This window comes from Felis catus, chromosome D3 (assembly GCF_018350175.1).
Source record: "Felis catus isolate Fca126 chromosome D3, F.catus_Fca126_mat1.0, whole genome shotgun sequence".
Taxonomy (NCBI): Eukaryota; Metazoa; Chordata; class Mammalia; order Carnivora; family Felidae; genus Felis; species Felis catus.
In genome coordinates this window covers 20,292,510-20,316,282 of record NC_058379.1, presented here as the reverse complement: position 1 = coordinate 20,316,282, position 23,773 = coordinate 20,292,510, and the positions used below count along the sequence as shown (strand labels likewise).

The 23,773-nt window shown below is 47.0% G+C and overlaps 4 protein-coding genes, 1 pseudogene and 1 gene segment (V, D, J or C); 4 read left to right on the top strand and 2 right to left on the bottom strand.

Moving 5' to 3' along the window:
• LOC109492994 overlaps positions 1–11,747 on the bottom strand; it is a 20,520-nt pseudogene extending 8,773 nt beyond the window's left edge.
• The window catches only part of LOC123381268 (immunoglobulin lambda-1 light chain-like), a 670,720-nt gene that overhangs the window by 311,122 nt on the left and 335,825 nt on the right, over positions 1–23,773 (top strand). The window lies entirely within an intron of this gene.
• LOC105260055 (immunoglobulin lambda-1 light chain-like) overlaps positions 1–23,773 on the top strand; it is a 512,144-nt gene that overhangs the window by 161,066 nt on the left and 327,305 nt on the right. The window lies entirely within an intron of this gene.
• Positions 1–23,773, top strand: part of LOC109497182 (immunoglobulin lambda-1 light chain) — a 638,912-nt gene that overhangs the window by 305,852 nt on the left and 309,287 nt on the right. The window lies entirely within an intron of this gene.
• LOC109496970 overlaps positions 1–23,773 on the top strand; it is a 927,213-nt gene that overhangs the window by 607,016 nt on the left and 296,424 nt on the right.
• PRAME (PRAME nuclear receptor transcriptional regulator) lies at positions 11,444–23,773 on the bottom strand. 6 transcript variants are annotated; one of them, XM_011287761.4, is made up of 7 exons: positions 23,292–23,770; positions 22,549–22,597; positions 21,798–21,928; positions 16,013–16,076; positions 14,443–14,762; positions 13,420–14,028; positions 11,444–12,332 (listed from the first exon to the last, which is right to left on the bottom strand). In XM_011287761.4, exons 4-7 carry the CDS (start codon positions 16,043–16,045, stop codon positions 11,756–11,758), a joined length of 1,539 nt encoding a protein of 512 aa, XP_011286063.2. In that variant the 5' UTR covers positions 16,046–16,076; positions 21,798–21,928; positions 22,549–22,597; positions 23,292–23,770; the 3' UTR covers positions 11,444–11,755. The 6 variants fall into 6 exon arrangements, with proteins under 6 accessions (XP_011286063.2, XP_006938683.2, XP_044897814.1 ...); XM_006938621.5 differs by having other exon boundaries at positions 21,798–21,907; XM_045041879.1 differs by lacking the exon at positions 16,013–16,076 and having other exon boundaries at positions 21,798–21,907; positions 23,292–23,773.

Below are 23,773 nucleotides of genomic sequence, written 5' to 3'. Positions count from 1 at the left end.
AGAAAGCCATTTCTGTTCTCATGGACTTATTTATTATATATTTTTCAGCATTTCCCTCCAGAAAAACTCAAAGTAGAATCCATGCCAAAGCCTGTCTCATTCTAAAGTGGTGATTCTCAGCAAGGGGCAATTTTACCCCTAACAGACATTTGACAATGTCTGGAGATGTTTTTTGATTGCCAATATATTTTATTTCTCACTATTAGCATCTAGTGGGTAGAGATCAAGGATATTGTCAAACATCCTACAATACACAGAATGCCGCCTCCCCCCCCCCCCCCCACCTCCTCTCGACAAAGAATTATCCATCCTAAAATGGTGATAGTGCCTGGGTTGAGAAACCCTGGTCCAGGGTAAAAGAAACTGTCCCACTCCCCTGCATGATGTCCTTGGCAACCTCCTTGTAAGAAAGAGTTAGCATTCCTGACAAAGTGCTTAGATAGTTACCTGATAAACTTAATAGGGCCAAATTTTATTTTTGAAAATTAGTCATCCTTCCCCTGAGATGACTGCCAGTGAAATAACTGACATTTAATCTTATCCTTTTAGGTTTGGTGTTAACGATGGTGATGACTATTCTATTTTCCTTCAGAATGTTCCTAACAAGAGAGAATCTTTGATTTGACTCGCTTGAAACTTTTCCTTTTGCAGACAGACTGTAATAAAATTTAAGTGCTTGTAACTAAATCATATTGAGATTTCTCTCTCTCTCTCTCTCTCTCTCTCTCTCTCTCTCTCTCTTTACAGTAGAAATAAGAACTATTTTTCCAATAAGATTTTATTACATCTAAAAATTACCTATAGAGGCACCTGGATGGCTCAGTCAGTTAAGCATCTGACTCTTAGGTCATGATCTCACAGTTTTGTGAATTCGTCAAGCCCTGTGTCAGGCTCTCTGCTGACAGCGCAGAGCTTGTGTGGGATTCTCTCTCTTCTCCCTCTCTCTCTCCCCCTCCCCTACTCATGCTGTCTCTGTCTTTCTCTAAATAAATAAATAAAAATTTTAAATTACTTGTAAAAATGTGTAATATACTTACACTGTTTCATCAATTCTATATTATTAATCGTTAAAATGATAATTCACTCTAGAAAAAAATAACACTTGAGCCTCATGCTTCTAGGAAATTATTTTGTAAATTTCAATAGGGGCACCTGTGTGGTTCAGTCAGTTAAGCATCCGACTTCAGCTCAGGTCATGATCTCAAGGCTTGTGAGTTTGAGCCTCGTGTCCCTCTCTGTGCTGACAGCTCAGAACCTGGAGCTGCTTCGGATTCTGTGTCTCCCTCTCTCTCTGCCCTCCCCCGCTCATGCATGCTCTCTTTCTCTCTGTCAAAAATAAAAAAAAAAGTTAAAAAAAATTAAAGAAAAGAATGTGGCCATCTGGAAACCAAGGGAAGAAGCCTCAAGAGAAGCAGAACCTGCTAACACCTTCATCTTGGACTTTAGCCTCCAGAACTATGAGAAAATAATTTTCTGTTGTTGAAGCCACCCAGCCTGCAGTATTTTGTAATGGCAGCCCTAGCAAACTAACACGCTCTCTAGAACAGGAGCCAATGGAGAGGGCTCACTTCAGGGACAGGTAGGGGGTATACAGGTGAGAGTTCAGCAACCAAAAGACTCCTGCTCATAAACAAATGCTTGTCTTCCCTGATTTTTCAGGAAGCAACCTGCTCCTCCTTTGGACTATTTCATGGATGCCACTGCTGGTAGGGACTCCCACTCAACTCTTTCTGGCCCCACATCCTTTTCTTTGTCTCCTAGATAGGGAAGGACAGAACCTTGAGGACACAGACAGTTCCATTTTTATACCATCCCAGATGTGAGGGGAAATATCTGTGTTCTAGGCCACCTACTGTAGCTAAGAAGAGAAAGAAAAACAAACTGTAGCCATTTAGCAGAATTGGCTGAAATCTAATCACCTGACATACAGAAAGACCTTAAAATGTTAAGCTATGAATAAGCAGAGACCTTAAGTTTAACCTGCTCTGCGCACACTAGGAGGGTCTGCTGAGCGAAGTGACTACTTATCCAATGTGGTTTCCATAGAGAAAAACAAGATGCCTCCTGCAGACTGGCTTGACAGGAGACCAACTTATCAGAGGGAATTTAGGCCTATAGCCAATAAAGGAACGTGAGTAGAGAGAGGGCCAGAAAGAGGGAATATGTTATTTCTTCAGTTCTCTACACCTCCAGGAGCCTCCACAAAATGAGCCCTGGGCACAGGGATTCCCTGGATTCGGGCAAAGGGAAGTCTGGTTTTGATTTCATCAAAGCCTGTCCCCACAGGGACTGCCTGTCACCAGCTAACATGAGGATACTTCTGGGCAGCATGCTGGGCTCAGGAAACTGCCTGATCTCACCTTTCCTTCCATAACTAGCCTCATGGCCAAAGAAGCCCAGCTCATGATCCAAGGAGGCAGCTTTTTGACCACAACTTTGTCTCTGGGATCCGAGATCGTGATAGTGAAGGAGATATATGGTCAGTTTGATTATCCACCACCAGGGCTGGGTGTCTCAGACAAGCTATGAACTTTGTACCCAGGAGATGAGGTCCATAGGATTGGGGGGCTTCCTTACATGTAAACCAAAGCTATGTAGAAAGTGGTCTCTGTGGCATGGCCCAGGGAGACACCCCTGTTCAAGAGGGCACTAATCAGGGTAGTCTGTCTCTGCTGTCTTTCTCCATCTCCCTGGAGAGCCTGGGTCATGGATCTCCCGTTGTTCTTACAAGCTTTTTCCTCTTCCCCTCTCCCTGGAAGAGCTTTATCCCAAGAGACTTGGCTTTTGTAATCGGTGCAGTGCCTTTGGCTTCCTGCTTCCTTTGCTCTCACATTTACTATGCCTTTTCCCTGGAGGAAGAAATCACAGAAGGATGGTTTTTCCCAGCTTAAATGAAAGGGTAGAGCACAGAGGGATCAATATGCACACCAACAAGACACGCTAAAAAATTTAATAAATGATGATTTTTATCACCTGCTTACCAAAAAGCAGGGAGATGTTAATTTCTAGGGCATTCATAGATGATAAATTATGTGTTAGATCCAGCTCCTTTAGTCACAAGAAAGGGGGAGATAGAGGGAGCCTCCAATTCTAATGGACACCCCCAAGGAAGAAAACCCAAGAACCTGTCATAGCAAAGTGCTCTAATGGGCAAGTTGAATTAGCTTAGCACTGCAAGATTGGCAGAGAAGCAGGCTTTAGGGAAATGCTACCTTTACCAGGTGGATTAAGGCAAAAACTCTAACAGATGAATCATGCCAAGGAGGAAATCTCCAAGTTAAAAGAACCACCAAAATCCTGAAATCAGATGTGACTCTTTCTTTGGTGATTGACAATGCACTTCAGTCAGCATTTGAATAAATATTTTATCTTGTACACATTTTTGTTAATTTAAAAATAAAACATGTGGGGGGATATTAGTGGTATAAAACCATGTTTATAACAATATATTCAGCGGTAATGAATGTGCCTTAACAACCACTTTCCTTTCCTTTCCTTTCCTTTTCTTTTTTTTCTTTTCTTTTCTTTACTTTACTTTTCTTTTCTTTTATCTTTTTTTCTTTTTGGTTTATCTTCAAGTTAGTTAGCATATAGTGCAATAATGATTTCAGGAATAGAATCCAGTGATTCATTCCCTACATAGAACACCCAGTGCTCATCCCAACAAGTGTCCTCCTTAATGCCCCTTGCCCATTTAGCCCATCCCCCCAATCACAACCCCTCCAGCAACCCTCAGTTTGTTCTCCACATTTAAGAGTCTCTTCTGTTTTGTCCCCCTCCCTGTTTTTATATTATTTTTGCTTCCCTTCCCTTATGTTCATCTGTTTTGTATCTTAAAGCCCTCATATGACTTCAGTCATATGATATTTGTCTTTCTCTGACTGATTAATTTAGCTTAGCATAATACCCTCTAGTTCCATCCACATTGCTGCCAATGGCAAGACTTCATTCTTTTTGATTGCCGAGTAATACTCCATTGTACATACATACCACATCTTCTTTATCCATTCATCCATCAATGGACATTTGAGCTCTTTCCATAATTTGGCTATTGTTGAGAGTGCTGCTATAAACATTAGGGTGCATGTGCCCCTTCAAAACAGCACACCTCTATCCTTTGGATAAATACCTAGTAGTGCAATTGCTGGGTTGTAGCGTAGTTCTATTTTTACTTCTTTGAGGAACCTCCATGCTGTTTTCCAGAGTGGCTGCACCAATTTGCATTCCCACCAGCAATGCAAAAGTGTTCCTCTTTCTCCACATCCTCACCAACATCTGTTGTTGCCTAAGTTATTAATGTTAGCCATTCTGACTGGTGTGAGGTGGTATCTCATTGTGGTTTTGATTTGTATTTCCCTGATGATGAGTGATGTTGAGCATTTTTTTCATGTGTCCGTTATCCATCTGGATGTCTTCTTTGGAAGTGTCTACTCTTGTCTTTTGCCCATTTCTTCACTGGATTGTTTTTTGGGTGTTAAATTTGGTAAGTTCTTTATAGATTTTGGATACTAACCCTTTATCTGATATGTCATTTGCAGATATCTTCTCCCATTCTGTTGGTTGCCTTTTAATTTTGCTGATTTCTTCCTTTGCTATGCAGAAGCTTTTTATCTTGTTGAGGTCCCAATAGTTCATTTTTGCTTTTGCTTCCCTTGCTTCCAGAGACATGTTGAGTAATGAGTTGCTGTGGCCAAAGTCAAAGAGGTTTTTGCCTGCTTTCTCTTCTAGGACTTTGATGGCTTCCTGTCTTACATTTAGGTCTTTCATCCATTTTGAGTTTGTTTTTGTGTATGGTATAAGAAAATGGTCCAGGTTCATTCTTCTTCATGTTGCTTTCCAATTTTCCCAACAATATTTGCCGAAGAGGCTGTCTTTATGCCATCGGATATTCTTTCCTGCTTTGTCAAAGATTAGTTGGCCATACATTTGTGGGTCTATTTCTGGGTTTTCTATTCTGTTCCACTGATCTGAGTGTCTGTTTTTGTGCCAGTACCATACTGTCTTGATGATTACAGCTTTGTAATACAGCTTGAAGTCCAGGATTGTGATGCCTCCTGCTTTGGTTTTCTTTTCCCAGATTGCTTTGGCTATTCGGGGTCTTTTCTGGTTCCATACAAATTTTAGGATTATTTGTTCTAGCTCTGTGAAGAATGCTGGTGTTATTTTGATAGGTATTGCATTGAATATGAAGACTGCTTTGGGTAGTATTGACATTTTAACAATATTTGTTCTTCCTATCCAGGAGCATGGAATCTTTTTCCATTTTTTTGGTGTCTTGTTCATTTTTTTTCATACACTTTCTATAGTTTTCAGCATATAGATTTTTCACCTCTTTAGTTAGATTTATTCCTAGGTATTTTATGGTTTTTGGTGCAATTGTAAAACGGATCGATTCATTGATTTCTCTTTCTGCTGCTTCATTATATAGAAATGCAGCCGATTTCTGTGCATTGATTTTGTATTCTGCAAATTTGCTGAATTTATGGGTCAGTTCTAGCAGGGTTTTTTTTTGGTGTTATCTTTTGGATTTTCCATATAGAGTATCATGTCATCTGTGAAAAGTGAAAGTTTAACTTCCTCCTTGCTGATTTGGATGCCTTTTATTTCTTCATGTTGTCTGGTTGCTGAGGCTAGGACTTCCAATACTATGTTGAATAACAGTGGTGAGAGTGGACATCCCTGTAGTGCTCCTGACATTATGGGGAAAGCTCTCAGTTTGTCCCCATGCAGGATGATATTAGCAGTGGGTCTTTTGTATATGGCTTTTATGATCTTGAGGTATGACCCTTCTATCCCTACCTTCTTGAGGGTTTTATCAAGAGAGGATGCTATATTTTGTCAAATGTTTTTTTGGCATCTATTGAGAGGAACATGTGGTTCTTGTCCTTTCTTTTATCAATGTGATGTATCACATTGATTGATTGATTTGTGGATATTGAACCAGCCCTTCATCCCAGGTATAAATCCCACTTGATTGTGGTGAATAATTCTTTTAATGTATTGTTGGATCCAGTTGCTTAGTACCTTGTTAAGAATTTTTGCATTCATGTTCATCAGGAAAATTGGTCTGTACTTCTCCTTTTTAGTGGGTTTTTGTCTGGTTTTGGAATCAAAGTAATGCTGGCCTCATAGTGTACCCTCATGAGAGATCCTGAGACAGAAACACCTATCTAAGCCACAGCAAGTGTGAAGTAAGAAATATTTATAGTTGTTTTAAGCTACTAAGTTCTGGGATACTGTGTTTTGTAGCAATAGATAACTAAAGAGCTGCACTTGTTATGTTTGGTATGCAATTATTGTTTTCACTACCACATCATTACCATTACCATTACCACCACATCAGTGCCTTGTGATAGAAACAAAATTCTGTCTATTGAACTGTTTTTCCCCCTGGTGAATTAAGCTGGCTTGATGTCAAGGGCGAAAGTGCCCATTAGTATTTTTGAAATGACTTGAATCATTTCAGCAAACATCATGTATTAGTTTGCCAGGGCTCCTATAACAAAATATCACAGAATGGATCAATTATATAACAGAAAATTATTTTTGCACAGTTCTGGATTTAGAAGTCCATGGTCAAGGTGGACCAGCAGGGTTGGTTTGTCCTGAGGCCCCTCTCGTTGGCTTGCAGATGACTGCCTTCTTACTATGTCCACATGTGGTCTTTCCTCTGAGGGTGTCTGTGCCCTAATCTTTTCTTCTTATAAAGACATCAGTCATATTGGATTAGGGCCCACCCATACGACATCATTTTATGTCCAAATGTAGTTACACTCAGAAGTACTAGGGGTTAGGACTTCAACATACACATTTTGAGGGAACACAATTGAGCCCATTGCATATTTCATATAGAATATTCAACTTGCAAAACTCAGCAATGTAATTTATATTATAGACTGGCCTAATTTTTTCACTTAAGTGACTAACCATTTATCATGATTAACCAAGTTTTCTCAAGCAGCCTGAAGTGCAGGGTGCCTGGGTGGTCCAGTCTGTTAAGAGTCTGACTCTTACTTTCAGCTCAGGTCATGATCTCATGGTTCGTAGGTTTGAGCCCCACGTCAGGCTCTGCTAGGGAATCTCTCCTCTCTCTCTGCCCCTCTCCTCGCTTGTACTCTCTCTCTCTCTCTGTGTCTCAAAATAAATACATAAACTAAGAAAGAAGAGAAAGGAAGGGAGGAAGGAAGGAGAGAAACAGTTATTTTTATCAGTGAAATGGGTTTATTTGGGAATAGCAGAGAATTGCAATCCAGGACAAGGACGCTGTGGTGAAATCATAGGCAAGTCTGGAGAACAAAGCAGAGGCATATTCTTATATAGAGGAAAGGTGGGGTGGGTGCTGGGATGGGTTTTTATAAACAAAAAGTCCATTGGAGTAAACTAGGAGTTAAAAGTATAGTGACTTTTCATTGGCTGAGTTGGGACTGTCTCCCATTGGCTGGGCTGTTGCAGGGGAGGGAGGGGATGGGGAAGGGCAGGGAGGAGAACATCTTCCTTCCTCCTGCTGCTGGTAGTAAAGCATCCTCTTCTTCCTGTTGGGACTAGAAGGTAGGTCTCTTCCTGTTGAGTCTGCGGCGTGCAATGGGCTCCAAGAAATGCTAGGCATGAGAGGTCCCCTTTTCTGGGGGACCTCTCATTTAGTGAAGTTTCTCTTTATTAATTTTCAAAATGTCAAATAGCCTGGGGACTAGAAGAAAGCTGTACAGGTGCTCACCAGGGCCATGAGTGAATAGGGCCTGCAGAGGTTTGACAGACACCAGGATCGACCAGGCATTTGTGCATCTCTTTTGAAACCTCTGGCACGTTTAGGATCCATGCAGTGCTGATGGCCTGCATTTCCATAGTCTGCAGTTGCCCATGACACAGACTCAGGGACTCGTGTCCCTGCTCTGTCTTTCTAGAGATTGGAAGATCTATTGAAGCAAATATTGTAGAAAGTTCTGTGAGCAATGGCTTTGCGCTCCAGCCCTCTGAGGCCCCGCCTTGTCATCTTATATTAAATTCTGCTTATCCGAATACCGGGTCACCTCTTCTTGTTCTTCTACTCTTTCTAAATTAATCTCTCCAACTCTTCAATGTCTGGACCAACATCCTCCTGTGAGAACCTCAGGTTTGTCTCCTCTTCATGCTGAAGTTCTCTCTTGGGAGTAGCAAATGAATCTCAAACCAGAATTCAGCTCAGCCTGAGGGGCCTTCCATTGCTTAGCTGATTCCTTTTTTAAGTTTCATGGCCCCAGATCACCAGTAAAATATGAGATTGGTCAGGTGATGAAAATATGCTTTTCATAATGATTTCATGTCGGTAGCAGAGTCTGGGCTACTTCTCTCTCTTTCTAATTGTATGGCCACTGCATCCTTACCCTTATTAGTAGTAGTACCAATGATTTGGATCCCTAATACTCTTCTGGATTGTGGGTCAAGTCAACATTTCTTGCTAGCACTAGAAAGTAGCTCTTTTCCCCAACTCTGTCTCTGAGAATTATTAGACATTTTCATTCTGCCTAGGCCTTGGGTCATCTTTGAGTATCTTTTCGGCCTCTCGATGATTTCCCAGGCTTGCTATATGAGATTGTGCTCTGACTCTTTTCTGTCCACATTCTTCCCTCTCATGCTCTTATTCCCCAGCTGCCCTAAATCTAATCTACCTTCTGTGCACAGCAGACAGCTCCGAGGTGAATTAATACCCAAGAACCTTCTGTGTGCACCATACTCCCACTGCTTGCTTTCTAATGACCTGGAGACTCCTCTGTCCCCCAATGGGGCCTCCATCTATGTGGGCTCCCTGCCACCAGCAGTCACTACCTCCCCGTACAGCTTGTATGGCCATCCTTACCGATGAGGACTCTCTCCAGATAAACCCAACTTTTAAAACCCTCTTTGCCTTGGTACTATGTTCTTTGAATACTTTTATGGCAAAGTCTAAATTCCGAGTAAATAATCCTGCCAGATTTATCTCTCAGATGAGGTGTCCAAGCCAAACAGAGTCCTGCCTGTAGGGCACCCTGCTTTAAAAGCAAGATGCAGGGGCGCCTGGGTGGCGCAGTCGGTTAAGCGTCCGACTTCAGCCAGGTCACGATCTCGCGGTCCGTGAGTTCGAGCCCCGCGTCGGGCTCTGGGCTGATGGCTCAGAGCCTGGAGCCTGTTTCCGATTCTGTGTCTCCCTCTCTCTCTGCCCCTCCCCCGTTCATGCTCTGTCTCTCTCTGTCCCAAAAATAAATAAACGTTGAAAAAAAAAAAAAAAGCAAGATGCAGGGGTGCCTGGGTGGCTTAGTCGGTTGAGCATCTGATTTCGGCTCAGGTCATGATCTCACAGCTCGTGAGTTCAAGCCCCGCATCGGGCTCTGTGCTGACAGCTCAGAGCCTGGAGCCTGCTTCTGCTTCTGTGTCTCCCTCTCTCTCTGCTCCTAACCCACTCACATTCTGTCTCTATCTCTCTCAAAAATAAACATTAAAAAAAAATTTAAAAATAAATAAAATAAAAGATGCAGTGGGTGCATGGGTGGCTCAGTAGGTTAAGTGACTGACTCTTGATTTGGGTTCAGGTCTTGAGCTCACAGTTCTTAAGTTTGAGTCCTGCATCAGGCTCCGTGCTGACAGTGCAGCACCTGCTCGGGATTCTCAATCTCTCTCTCTCTCTCTGCCCCTCCCCAGCTCGCTATCAAAATTTTAAAAAACAAAGAAAAGCAAGATGCAGTGTTGACTTTTTTCTTCCTTTACCGTGTTGGGCAGCTATAAATATCACTGTCCTGCACGGGGCCATCCATGAACAGGGCACTTCTATGAGTGCTTTGCATTAAGTTAGCCCCATAGGTAAATCTCACCAGGCTGCTTTGGAGTATTACTGTCTCTGTTTTGTGGTTGAGGAACCCAATGCTGAGGTCACGTGATGCTCTGCTTTTTGCTCTTCCTCTAAGACAGTCTATTTTGCATGCTTTTTCTCAAATCCCAAAGCTGCTGGTTCCCATTCTGGAGAATAGTCCCTGTAATTACAGGGTCCATGTCAGGGACGCTGAAACAGGGTGCACGTCAGGAAAAGGTGAGGCCTTTTATTGACCCCCCCCTTTTTTTGAACATACAGGTTATACAGGTTTCTGCATTTTCTATTCTCTCGGAAATGGCAACGTGTGTCCCATAAGCTGATGGGCCCATTTCTGGTTCTTTCTTACAGGGTGTAGGGTAGGAGGATGGAAGGCAGAACAGGGTAACTGCTACAGGAGGAGAATGGAGAAGGGCCAGTTGTGTGTGTGGCAAAATAAGAAGTTGCTGATGCCTAGCAAAGACAGCAGTGTGCGCACACACACACACACAGAGTGCTAGCACTGAATGAGAGGCACTGGAATGAGAGCAGAGAGTACTTCCTCATACTCAAGGAAACGTTCAGATGGAGCCCTGCCCCGGGCCTTAGTGTGTGGCCTCCCAAAATATTTTGCCCATGCAGTGAGGGAGATGAGGAAGCCTAGGGCCAGGATGCAGGGGTGTAGGACAGGGAGCCTTCTTGCTCACTGGAGAGCCAATTGCCCATTGAGCATGGGGTCTGACCCCACAGTAGGACATCTTCTTTTCATTTGGATGGTTCATCTCACAGGGTGGCCCTGCACACCCCCAATTCCAAAGTCAGACATATACCAGCTTCCACCAAAGTGCACCCCAGGGCTTGGTAAGGGTTTACTCACTCTTGGAACCCAAATCCACAGCATCTTCCTTGGTCAGGGTTGGCTTACCACCTTGATGGGGAGGAAGGCAGATTTTCTGGGGAGGTGGTCAATCTTGCATTGACATCACCTAGCCCCACAAACACAGGTCATATTTTTAATGTGGGAAACAAATATTAAACCAATGTCATAGGTCTACATGATCTTATTTTGCTAAAAGGAATTTAGATGTTTTTACTGACCACAGTTAGTTGAATTCTATAAAGGGTTAGCCCTGGTGGGAAGACAGTCATGGGCTGGTGAGGCCCAAAGGCTCTGACTCATCTTCAGGGTGATGTCCCCTCTAGTACTGGGAACCTGACTTGTGCACAGTGAAGCCGTATCTTGGTGCATCCAAAGGCCAGGGATGGAGACTATGGATCCATTGGATCCACTGGTGAGGAGTGCTCGAGTACAGAGCCTTGGCAGAGTGAGCAGTGGGAGCCTCCGAAAAGCACTTTTCCTCCAGTGCACTACTGGCCACTTAGTATGTTCCGGGCCCTGAGGATGCACCGTGCGTGTGTTGACCAATTAAATAGCCACGGAAGTAAGTGAGAAGGTAACAGATGCACCAGACACAAGAGCCAAATGAAGGAATGACAAATGGTGCCGTGAACTCCTGGGGCCGAACCTCACCCAGTTTAGCGTTTGCGCATCACAGATGCTGTACCTTCTTGTTTAATCAGTAACTGCAGATTCCCAAGGCTTAAACTGCAGAATAAGCTTAACGTAGCACAGAGGACACCAGATGGTTGACATTGAAGCTCTTTATTTCTGACCACTGCTTTACAACCATCCATTCAGGGATAACTCCCACATCTACCTCCCAAACTCGAATCTCCCTCTAGAAATTCAGATTCATACTTCTAATGTTCTAAATGCATCTCCCCGAAGATCCCATTAACTCCCAGGTCAACATCCCCCCCTCCCCGATCACCTTTCCTTGCGCTGCTCACATTGGGCAGGTGTCTCAAACTGTGGCTTCTGTGTTCCGTCAAGAAACACTTACGCCTGGGCTTCAGCATCCAAGTGCCCAGAACGAGGCCCGGGATACATGCATCCAGCTACACAGGCATGTAACAGGGACACAGAATGGGCTCCGGGTCATAGAAGGTCCTATCGCCACAATGAGGACAGAGGTTGGCACTGAACCAGACCATGCCAGGCCGCCCCAGCTCCTGCAGCATCTGCTTCAGCCTGGCATGCAGGTGGGCAAGCCTGCCCAGGTGGAGGGTGCCACGGACATCCTCATAACTCTCCAGGGGGGCGGGATACAGCACGTGACTCAGCTTGCTCAGCCCGACGGTGTGGTGAAGCAGGTCCTCCAGGACAGCCATGGAGATGGGGTTTCCACAGAAACTGAAAGTCATGAGCTGCGAGCAGTGGCTCAGGGCAGGCAGGATGGCACTGAACTGGGAGTCCATGATCCCACACTCATCTAAGTCCAGGTCCTGGAGGGTGGCAGAGGCTCTCTCTATCAGAACTTGGAGGGGCCCGGCACTCATACAGGTCAGGTTGACCCCACTGAGACCCAGGTCCTTCAGCTGACTGACGTTCAGGTGCTGGGACAGATGCGTCAAGTCCGATTCCGAAAGCAGGCAGTTAGTTATTGACAGGGTCTCCAAAGGGGTCTTCAGGCAGCTGGGAAGAGACAGAGCAGTTAGTTCTAGGGGATGGAGGTGGCAGGCGGAGGGACGTGGGGATGACCCAGGCCTCGAGGGAAGAGAGGCCCACTCCACCAAAACCCAATGCGTCACAGACGATAGTCAAGCCCCAGGATGCCGAGTGCGGAAAAAAGGCACTCAAGTCAATCCATATTTCAGTGGAGTCCTTTCTCCATCACTTATGCGCTGGGTGACTTGGTCAAAGTGAACGAAACCTCAAACATCCCCTCTGCTGGCAACTGGAGCACAGCACGCCCTTCAGAGGTGTTGTAAGCACGGATCAATGGAGCAACGAGAGGCACTCAAAAGGGAAGCCCAGCCCCGTGTCTCAAATAAGGAAGGGAACCACTGAAATCTAGTACTGGGCCACAGGACTAGAAATGCTTTCAACTCAGGCTTCCTTCTGGCCGCTGCTCAGACCCGTCGCTGGGACCCGTTTGCATGAGGCCAATGGGAAATGGGCGTGAAGGGCTAACGTGGGCAAGGTCTGGCAGCACGCGGCCCAAAGGATCTGACTTGACACCATTCCGCATTTCTGCTCCCTCCCACTCGTGCCCAGAATCAGGCATCTCCTCTGGACGTGGAACCCAGAGCAACCCTTTACTGCCAGGGATGGGAGGCAGGTTTGGAGGGAGAGGCTCGCGTTGTCAAAGCTGCCGAGCACAGAGCTTGCGATCTGAAACCTCACGTCGGGATACGCTTTCCCTTCATCAACTCCCTCAGGTTTAGTTATTTTTTTTTAAGTTAGTTTTGACCATCATCATTCAGGCATCGTTTTCTCAGGAAGAATTCTCCAAGGCACACTCACCTGCCCCCAACCCCCCATATACAGATTCCTAGTGAGAAGTCCCTTCGAGGAGTGTGTATTCTAGTTCATACCTCCAACCTTCATCTGGGAGGCTATGTGACAACATGCATGGGGATGTCATGGCCGTGTGTGGACCTTCAGTGACTCCTGCCCTCCGGCACTGTCAAACGGCAGGCACGCGGCAGACGCCCCTTACTGTTTACTGGAATGAAAAAGGGCTTGTGCCCGTCTGCCAAGAAACCTCACCATCCCTCACCTGAGCACTTGGTCCAGGCGGTCCTTAAGGAAGGAGATAGAGTCCAAATAGAGCTCCTCAAGGTAGTGCAGCCTGAGGAACTGAGAGGTGAACTGGCTGACACACTGTTCCTCCTTCGTGGGGGTGGAGTGGGCAGACATGTGAATGTGGGAGAGGAGGAGCCTACGCAGATTGCCCATCTGACCCAGGTGAAGAGCAAACTTCCCCAGGGTGGACAGTTTCCAGGTACAATTCACTTCCAAATCCTGGATAGAGTCCAGCTGCACCATTTTCAGGATCTTCTTAATGTTCTGCATCGGCATGGCGAAAATCTTCAGCTTCTTACAGCACAGGTGCAGCAGACCTTTGCCCTGCTTGACTTTCCGGATGAGGTAGGCGAGAGACTCATCAGGGGTGCCTTCTTTGAGGCAAAGATCGATAAGCACCTCCACAGGAGCCAAGGTCTGCTTGGGCCCTGGCCTGCAACTATCTACTTTTTGCCTCTTCTTCACGGGCTGGGCCACCTCTGGCTCCAACAGGGAGTATATACTGGCCCTGGTCCCAGACCACACGGTCCAGAAGTCCTGATGAGCATTCTTCCGTAAATCCAGCACCTGAAGTTTCCACCTCCTGCAGGGAAGATGGGAGACAGACCGAGAAGCTTTCAGATCAACAGGGAATACGACCATGAGTCTCAGAATCTAGGCGAGGCCCAGACATCTGGCCTGTACTTTTAGTCCATACTCTGTATGTCGGTGTCTCCTTGGGCTACTGAGATCCTTCCCGCTCCCGACTTGTAGCACCTTTAAGTGCCATGAAGAAGGGTCAGGCACATGCTTCTTTGGTCACCTCTGCATCTCAATCAGCTCTATGTGTGCACAGCCTGTTCCAAGAGTGACCCCAGCGATGGCCCCAAGACAGCTCTGAGCTTCCTCACTGGCACCAGCAGAAGCCTCTGGCCTACCCTGTGGCCCTGTACTCTCCCTGACCCCAAGCAAGAGCTGGGACCCCGAGGGCCCTCTCAAGCTATGGGATCACCCTCACCTGGGCCGAGGCTCCTGGGCAAGCAGGACGTCGAGTCCATCCAGTGCAGCTTGAAAGATCTCCTGGTGAGGCTGCTGCTCCTTCATCAGGGCCCCCAGAGGAAGGCAGGCAAAGGGCCAGGCCTGCACCATCGCCTTCAGGGTCTCACTGTACCTCCCAGCGAAGGCCGCTGTGAACAGCGGTGGGAAGAGCTCCATGGGCAGCACCTCCAGAGCAGCGATAGCCAAGGCCTGGTCCTTCAGCAGGCTCTGACTTGCCAGATCCACGAGTCTGGGTGGGGCCGGGAGGCTCATCCTGATGAATCTGCTCTGAAAAGAATCCTGGCGAAACATTCAGGGAACAAGGCTAAGTATGAGCAACCCCATTATCCCTCCAGCCTTGAGAGAAATGAATTCAAAGCCAAAATCACTGTTCTGACAATAGTTGGGGAGTTCTCAGTTTACCCCAGTTCCATTCTCTGCTAGGTGGCTGCAAAGCCACAGTTCTGCCTGTGCGGGAGCCAGAATGAGCATCTTACCAGGCCCTGATGGGAGAACAAGATAACCACTGGCCCCATCCTTTTTTGAGAAAAGTTGATGATTATAACCTGAGGACTGAAAGTACAGAGGAACAAGGAATGCCACGTGGCCCAGCATAACCCCCTCCTCAGCTCTAACAATCAACCCAGACGGGAAAGATTAAAGAACGTCCGTACAATAAGTACCATTAGGTCATTTAAAAAATTTTCAACTGTAAAAGTGGCATAACAATGTTCTAAAGCATGTGGTAGTTGGAGATGAAAAAAATACACTATTCCCCAAATGATTTTATTATGTCTCTCCTACAAATAAGAAAATTACCATTTTGTTTAGAGAAACATTTTGTTTACGGCTCATATTCAGAACAAAGCCTCCACTTTTAAAAATACTCTATGGAGTATTTTTTTTCCTATGGAATATTTTTCAAGCTTTTAGTTTATTTTTCTAAAAAAAAAAGCTCTAACTAGTAAAATCACAAAACAATAAATTTTATGAACTATAATTGCCAAACACAAACTAAATGTTTAAAATTTAAAACATCATCAAAAAAGTCCAACTAACTAGATGTCTTTCATTTCCCAAAAAAAAAGCTATTTGATTAAGAAATATTGTAAATGTCTGTAAAATGGCCTAGACACCAAAGCAGAAATCAAAAGGTTTGACATTAAGGCTAAACTGTATTCCGAGGCAAAAGCAAAGCCTACTCGTTCATACGACACGGCTGAGGGCAGTGTGATGGCAGTGTCCCAGCCTGCGGCTGCCGCCTCCCCACGATGGGGTGTGGCACAGGGGACCACCGGCTCGGACTTCAGGCGGCACTCTACTGCTCCAGACCTCTGGGTCTCTCAGCTGGCTCCTCAGAAGCAATATTATAGGTCTTTCTGGCCTCACCCCCACTTTTCAAATTCTAGCTGACATTTCAATTTCCAACTGAAAGCACAATCTTATCACTGGATCTCCATCCAGTTAATCCAGATTGGGTTTCTGACTTTCTCTATACAACTGACTGAATCATATGCCCCATTCATGAAAGAAAAAGAAAGAAAACCAACCTGGAGGTATACTTGGGGGAGTTTTGGCCACATCAGAAAAATTCAAATGTTCGAGTTAAGACAGCTTTATGCAGACAGTGGTGTTGTCCCAAAAGAAAAAAATAAATAAAATAAACTTCCAGAATATCACATAGGCACTTAAACTTTGTATTACCTAAAACCACAAACTGTGTGTCTATTCACAAAGGAACAGTGGTACAATTGAAGAACTGCTGGTCTTCCATATTTTGACGGTCAAGGCTTCCCTGAAGGAGTTCAGGTCAGAATTACAACCAGGGGTTGGCCAGAAGAAGGGAGGGGCTGGGTATTTGAACAGTACTGGCAACCAAACCAGGGACAGGACTAGTCCAATTCTGACAGCCACTGAAGGGTGAAGGCCGTGGGCTCTTTGGGGTCTTAGAGGCAGGGAGAGAAATAAGCATGAGCTAAAACACACGTAGCCTTGTCATCAAGAAGCTGCCACCAGAAGACTTTCTCTTTAGGCCCAGGTACCCTCTTCCAGAACCTGACTTTTCAAAGGCCGATCAGGTCTACGCATTTCAAGGGGGCCTCGGCCCTAAATGTGATCTTCAAAGGCCCCTTCCCAGGTATATATTGACAACTGCTGTTTCCTCAATCCTAGGAAACCACTAATATAAATGCAACTTCAAAAAGCTCCTTCTGGCTCTGTCCCTAAGCTTCTTACTTACTCCCATTCAGCTGGGAAAGCACCATTAGGAACAGGAAAACTTTCCCCCACTCTCCATATTAGGTTTCGTGCACAAATACCAACACCTTTCCCTACAAAATTTGAAGCTATATTTGACATTTAAGGATCTGCCAAATTTAGAGATGATTCCCATGCTGGGCTGGATCACACATTGGTGGTTTCAGAACACACAGAGTGAGAACATCTCCCCCCATAAAGAATTCTCCAGGCTATTCTTTACTCCTTGCATGGTGATGCCCAAACAATTCTTATATACTACTGGCAAGGAGACTGGGATTCTCTCCACGATGTTCTCCATTTTAGTATCTTCATGGAGACTGCTTTCTCCAAATTTCTATTACCCGTGTGCATAAAATAGGGTTAAACTGGAATGTGCTCTCTTGGCATTTTAGCCACTAGGCAATCACCGCTACCAATGAGCTGTGAGACTGAAATTGGCAACAAAGATAATCGTAAATGTCCCTGATTATTGAGCTGTCACTGGACACAGAAATGGTGCTCTGGAACATTTCATCCAGTACCCTCAATAACTTTTGCAGAAAATTTAAAGTTCGCTGTAATTTTATTTTTAGCCCAGTGAATCCGGGACTCAACTCTACACAGGGATTAGCTTGGTAGACACCCTCAGAGGAGGGGTTTGGATGGATCTGCCCCACCAAGTGATCAGACAGTCTCAATGTTAGAGAGGCCTGATGACAGACTTCACCTGGACCTTGGGAAAATAGGAAAAATTGCAGAAGTCCAAGTTTGGGAAGTGTCTGTGGGATCCCAGTATCCAGATCCAAGGGGGCAGGAGTGACCATTGCCTTCAGATCTAACAATGTTTAGTATGAACCAAACACTCTTCCCTTGTGAAGCAAGGGACACTCCTCTGTTCACCTCCACATAGATAGAAGCCTGTTGGACCAGGGGACACGCTGTGGGGTTGGAGGCAGGGGCACCAAGAGCACATCTAGACAAGACCGTCCTTCCTGCCCAGGATCAAGACTGGCTCCGGACAACTCCCAGGGCCAAGGCATGAATTTGAGGCATGTTCCTATTGCATCCTGGTCACCCGTTCTCATGGTCTTCATTTGCTACACAGGCCAGAGCAGCCCCTGGGCTCGTCAGGGTGGGTGCCCTGCCCCCACCCCTTCTAGTCAACAGAATTCCAACTAGGATCCCACAGCATCTATCTTATTGGGTTCTTAGGAATGTTTCCGTGCCAACTGGGCAAGCCTACTCCGTGTCCCTGGCACATGAGCCCACCTCTCTTAGAGCCTGGGGAGTGGCTACAATGCTGGGGAACACCTTTCCATTGGTATCAACAGAAATCAAAGCATTTTCCTCAATTCTACTGAGCACTATCTTGGAGGACATGACAAGCCACAAGGTGAAGAAAGAAAATAAGCCCAACTGCTTTTCTGGATCCAAGAGGCCCCAGCAATGCCAAAAGACACTTCCTGAGTTCCAGAGAAAGACCCCAACTCCACTGGTCTTCAGGGGTGCCAGGCTAATGAGAAGCTGGGAGGGACAGGGGTCAGTCCCTCTCAGGCTTTCTTGAGGACGCCCTCGGGTAGACAAGATTCCACATGGCATCCAGTACGTCTTCAATATTTTCCCCTGGAGTCACACCTCTTATTACCCTGAAATATTTTGCCCTCTGTGTCTTTAAAAATTAAAGGTCTCTCTCTTGGCCCTCCCTGCCCCTTCCTGTACTCAACAAATCCGGTGACATCTAGACCTAAACACGGGATTGCTCCTTTCTTCCTTGCCAGTGAGGACCTGTCCAACGTCCAGGTCACTCTGGATCTAGCCAGTTAATTCTAAGGAAGTGTTTCTGGAGGCACAGTGGGGGAGGACTCATTCTAGACTGGTGGCAGGAGAAGGGACTAAAAAGGAAAAGGCCAAGAGCATCCCATGTGGGGCCCAGAATGGAGGGAGAGGAGGAAATGACAGCATAACAGGAGGCCAGGTCTTCTGGCTCCTACAGAGCTGTGTCCCTTGAAGGGTGGAGACATGTCTGAGACCACCTAGAGACACTGTGCGCCTGAGTAAGGTGCCAGTGGCTGTGTGTGTGTGTGTGTGTGTGTGTGTGTGTGTGAGAGAGAGAGAGAATGTGCACGCCTGCATGTCACCGCAGACCAAGGGCACAGAATCAGACAAATGGAGAGTATGGGGACAGGAAGAGAAAGTGGCAAGCCAATTCCTGCATGCAAAGGTGACAGATTTAGAGGGAAGGTGAGGGCTCCAGCCTCGGCATTCAGCCCTTGGGCTGCTCCTTGGGATTTTGCTCTTCAGCCTCCTTACCTATCACAGCTCAACTGACTGAGATTTGTGCTTTGTGGGGGGCAGGGGGGCAGCGAGAGAGAGAAAGAGGGACAGAGAAGGAGGGAGAGAGAATGGGGTCTGGAACTGTGTCCCTGTCACCAAATTGACCCTCAAATCTTTATTTACTTTTTATTTTTATTAAAAATTTTTGTTGATGTTTTATTTTTGAGAGAGAGAGAGAGAGAGGGCGCAAGCAGGGAAGGGTCAGAGAGAGAGGGAGACACAGAATCCGAAGACAGGATCCAGGCTCTGAGCTGTCGGCACAGAGCCTGACGCGTGGCTTGAACTCACAAGCCGTGACATCGTGACCTGAGCTGAAGTTGGACGCTCAACCGACTGAGCTACCCAGGCGCCCCATGACCCTCAAATCTTGGACTCCAAGCCATAAGAAGGTCATGGTAGCTCACAGTAAAGCCAGATGCATCAGGCTATCAGGCACTTTCCACTGGGATTTGTTCCACTGGACAGGAAGCAATGATCCTCGGGGTTCCAGGGACACTGGCCTCACACTTGGTGGGAAAAATCCCCTATGCCCTAAGTTGAGGGCTGACAGGAGGCACTGGAGCATGTTCACAGGGATGTCTCCGGACCAGCTGGCCCCTTGCCCCATACCCAGACACATCCTCTCTTCTCAATCCGTGATTTACTCAAAAACACTTACTGAGGGTCATGGATCTTGCACTCTATTGAGTAAGCAAATGAAAAAGCAGCAAGCTGAAAAATAAGTTAATCACAGGTTGACTTTGCTTTGTGTGGTAGAACAGGGCCATAAAAGTGACCATGCAAGATGAAACTATGCAAAGCCACCTTAACAATTCACAGGCAAAGTTATGGCTTTTCTGTGGCAATTTAAAAATTATTTTTTGCTAACCCATTAAGAATTCCCTTCCTATCAGTTACAACTATGTTAATAAATGAATAAAATAGTAAAACTACTGTTTATTTAGTACACTGATTTTAAACACTAAAAATTAAATCCCTTCTCTGTAAAAAAAAAAAAAAAAGAAGTATCAAAAGTGGTTTTAACATTGCTTATGGTTCTTCTCCTATAACTTTTGGTACAGAGTGAGCATCTTTTCTGTGCCCTGGCAAACTATCATGCTGCCTTCTAAGTTTGGGGAGGCTTCCGATATCTTATCCTTCGTGTTTTCAACGCCATGACATATTTTTGAGAGAATTCCTTTCGTGTGAAGGTTTTTGCCAGGATCAGTTCCCCCGGGGTATCTTCAACCCTTTGTCATAGCTGTAATCTCTCTTTACACTTCTGCGGGAGATGGGGACTGTGCGCTTGAAGCTGGATTCTCAATCACAACGATGAGTAAAGAGAATTCCTCGTGTTTGGTAGAACTTAGGAAGTTACCAAAGCAGTTCACTTTTCTAGCCTCTACTTTCTCAAGACATAAAATGTCGGGATGCTTAGGCGGCTCAGTGGGTTAAGCATCTCTTTCTTTCAGCTCAGGTCATGATCTCACGGTTGGGAGATCGAGCCTTGTGTGTCGGGCTCTGTGCTGAGCATGGAGAAGTCACCTGAGAATGGGAACATTCCACTCATGGGGTCAGCAGGTCTGTACCAGCTGAGTCTGTGGGTCCTGTCAGGCATCCAGAAGGATGGGTTGGGGAGGGGTGCAATATTCCCAGGAAGAAATCTGCAAAGGCCTGAGCTCACTGTCTAGAGGCACCTCCGCTCAGCAGCTCTGTCTCTCTGGTTGAGTCAGGCTCAGAACTCCTGCGAGAACCCGTCTCCCCTGCACACCCTCGGCAGGCGCAAGTAAGAGAATTCACTGATGGGGTGTCACCCACAGGATCTGAGGTACAGAGGCACATGCAGGTCCCTGCCACATGTGAAGCAGGGGATAAGAAGGGGGGCCCAGGGCGGCGCTGGCGCCACAGGAAGTAGATCTCTGCGACATCCCCACCGTGGCCTGGGTTCTGCTCTGCTCATCTTCCTGGCACTCTGCACAGGTGAGGGACACTAAGGAGGGGAGACATTCTGGTCGCCCGGGGCTGACCCGTCTCTCCCCCTCTGCCCCAATTTCCTCTGGAATCATGGCTTTCACCTTGACCTCTCCTCTTTGCAGGTCCTCCTCCTCTCAGGGTCTTGGTCCCAGCGTGTTCTGACACAGACACTCTTAGTATCTGTGGCTCTGGGACGGAAGGTCATCATTTCCTGCTCTGGAGGCCACGGTAACTCTGGGCTTATAAGCCAGGCATCTTGCTATCAAGGATGCCCATGTGCTGCCTGACACAATGCATGAGGTTGTCCGGGGCCTCCGTCCCTTCTCCAGTTTCAAGTCAGACCATAGGCCTCCCTGATCTTGGGATTTGTCTGGAGTACTAACTGGGCACTATTATTGTTCTCTTTCAAGGAGTGTCCCTTTACCCCCAGTGGCCCAAGCCCACAGGGCAGTGAGACCAAAACTTCCCTGGGCTCACCCACTCTGTCTCTGCTTGACACCAAACAGGAGTCAAGTCTCTAGGGTCTGATGCCAGCCCTGCTCCTGCCCCCAAGCAGAGGTTGTGAACATTACCGTGGCTTTGGGAATGGAGCCCCCAGCACAAGACAGTTCCTTCTAATAAGAAAGCAACAGGACAAATGCTCCACTGGGGAAATGACTGGAAAAAAAATAAAAGCTCCCTCTGCATCTTCCTCCCCTCTTGAGCAGCCTCAAGATGCAGACTCCATCCAGCTCCTCCAAGATAAGAACAGAGGGAACAACAGGGCTTTTCCAGACACCTAAGATGGTGGGGGGGGGGGGCGCAGCTTACCTGAAGATGTCTTCTGTCCACTGTGGTCCGGCTCAGACCGGCCTCAAGGTCCTCCAATACTTGGTGTCCCTGGTCTCCTAACGTCTCAGTCACCTGTTATCTACCCAAGTCTGAGAGCAAGAACCAAAACGCTCGAGAAACAAAGAGGCTGTGTGTTAACACATATATTGAGCAAGCCACGGGCTCCTATGAAAATCTCAGCAAACACTGCTGAGGAAATTGAATACTTGAGACCCGGTCCTGCCCAATGGGGGGGGGGGGCGGGAAGCCCTCTAATCTCCAAATCCGACTACCAATTTCTCATGAGCTGAACCAGAGAACAATCTGGAGTGGCAGACCCTGTGGTCAGTCAAAAGCAACCCTTCCCGCGAAGACACAGACCACGTTTCTGCCCCTTCTTCTGTCCCCCCATACCCTGGCACTTCCAGAGGGGCCAGATTCCTAGAAAAGCCACTCCATTTCAAGTGCATACCCATCCAGCTAATGAGATCAAACAATAAACGCAGACGCCCGAGTTCGACGAATTATTACGTTTGAGACTCATAACCACGGCCACTTTTACGAAGCAGGTGGCGTACGTGGCCTGACCTGAGCCAGAGCATGTTGTTCGGTCTTCACTCCAACCCTCCGTTTTGATAATTCACTTTTCAGATAAAAAACAGGGGCGGGAGTTGGGGGAGGGGGGGTGCTAACCAGCAATTAGTCCAAGGTCACCCTAAGAGAAAGCGGAGGATCTGGGGCTTGAACTTACGTTTTCTGCAGACCACGCACTGGGCCACGAGGTCTCCCGCGCACAGAGGCTGGAGGGAAAGGGCGCGCAATGACTCAGCAAGCTGCACTGAGCTCAGCCTCCGCAAACAGCCTTATCTGACCAATCCCGGTTTCTCTTTCCTTCCAGGGCAAAATCTCACGAGATCTTAGGATCACGAGTGGGGTCGCCCAGGGAGTCCAGAAGGGGTTTATTTTAATGAGCTAGAGAGGATGCAAGATGGGGAGGGGTGGTGCCTGTGGCCACGCCCACTTGGCTGCGAGGTGGGAGAGTGGGGGGAACGAGAGTCGCGGTGGGGGATGAGAGATGGGGACGATAAGGGTGGGTTCCACGGGTACAGAGGGTCGGATGCGGCAAAGGAAGTGGGGGATGGGGCTGGAGTGGGATGAAGGAGGCCTTTGGGACGGAGGAGAGGCTCGAGGCCTGGAACTCCCCCCCCCCCCCGAGCGGGATGTGGGGTGCCGGGGCCCTGAGCGAGGCTTCTCGCCCCACTCCCCCCTCCTTGGCTGGAAAAGATGTTTTGGCCCTTGGCCACTCCAATGCCTCCTACTCCCTGGACTTTACCGTTTATGTAACCCCTGCGGCACAGGAGACCCCAGCTGGGGTTTGATTAGATAGTCCTCTCTCTGGGGTGTGCTTTCTTCAGTCTCTCCCCCCTCCCCCCCCCCGAATTTGGTTTTCCAGAGATTTTTCAGAAGCCAGATTCTTGGGTTTGCACTACTTACCTCCCCCAGTCCTCGGATGATCTCAGCTTTCACTACTCCTAAATGCAGGCTTCCTCTCTTTCAGCAACAAATAATTTTTGATAAAATCAGGACTAGACCAGACGGCTGAAAATGTGGGAGGGCGGTCGTGAGAAGCGGGGTGGTCAAGGCCGCCGAGGAGGGATGGATAGGCACCGCCCGGTACCGGTGGTCTGGTGGTCGGCGTCTCTCAGCGCTGTGGCACCTTCACCCTTGGGATTCTGCGTCAGGGGCCACCAGGGGGCACTGGGGATCTGGCAGCCCGAATGGTTCCAAGACCTGTGTTTGCAAGGCCGGTGTCTGGTTTGAGCACCTGCTTCCGGTCAGTCCGTTTGGGAGAAGAAAAGTCGGGCTTCTGGGGAGATGGCAAGACCCAGATGGTTGAGGATCCTTTCCCGGTGAAAAGAGAGGGGTTAAGAGCAAAGCGGAGGTAGCTTGTACTTCAATTTAAAAAAAGAAGGGGG

What these genes read in the sequence shown, in the direction of transcription:
- PRAME (XM_011287761.4), bottom strand. Translation starts at nt 16,045, where the DNA reads ATGTGGCCAAAACTCCCCCAAGTATACCTCCAG. An exon ending in TCCCCCAAGTATACCTCCAG is followed by an intron (nt 14,763 to 16,012) that starts GTTGGTTTTCTT and finishes ATGTTTCGCCAG; the next exon opens with GATTCTTTTCAGAGCAGATT. An exon ending in GCCCAGGAGCCTCGGCCCAG is followed by an intron (nt 14,029 to 14,442) that starts GTGAGGGTGATC and finishes TCTTCCCTGCAG; the next exon opens with GAGGTGGAAACTTCAGGTGC.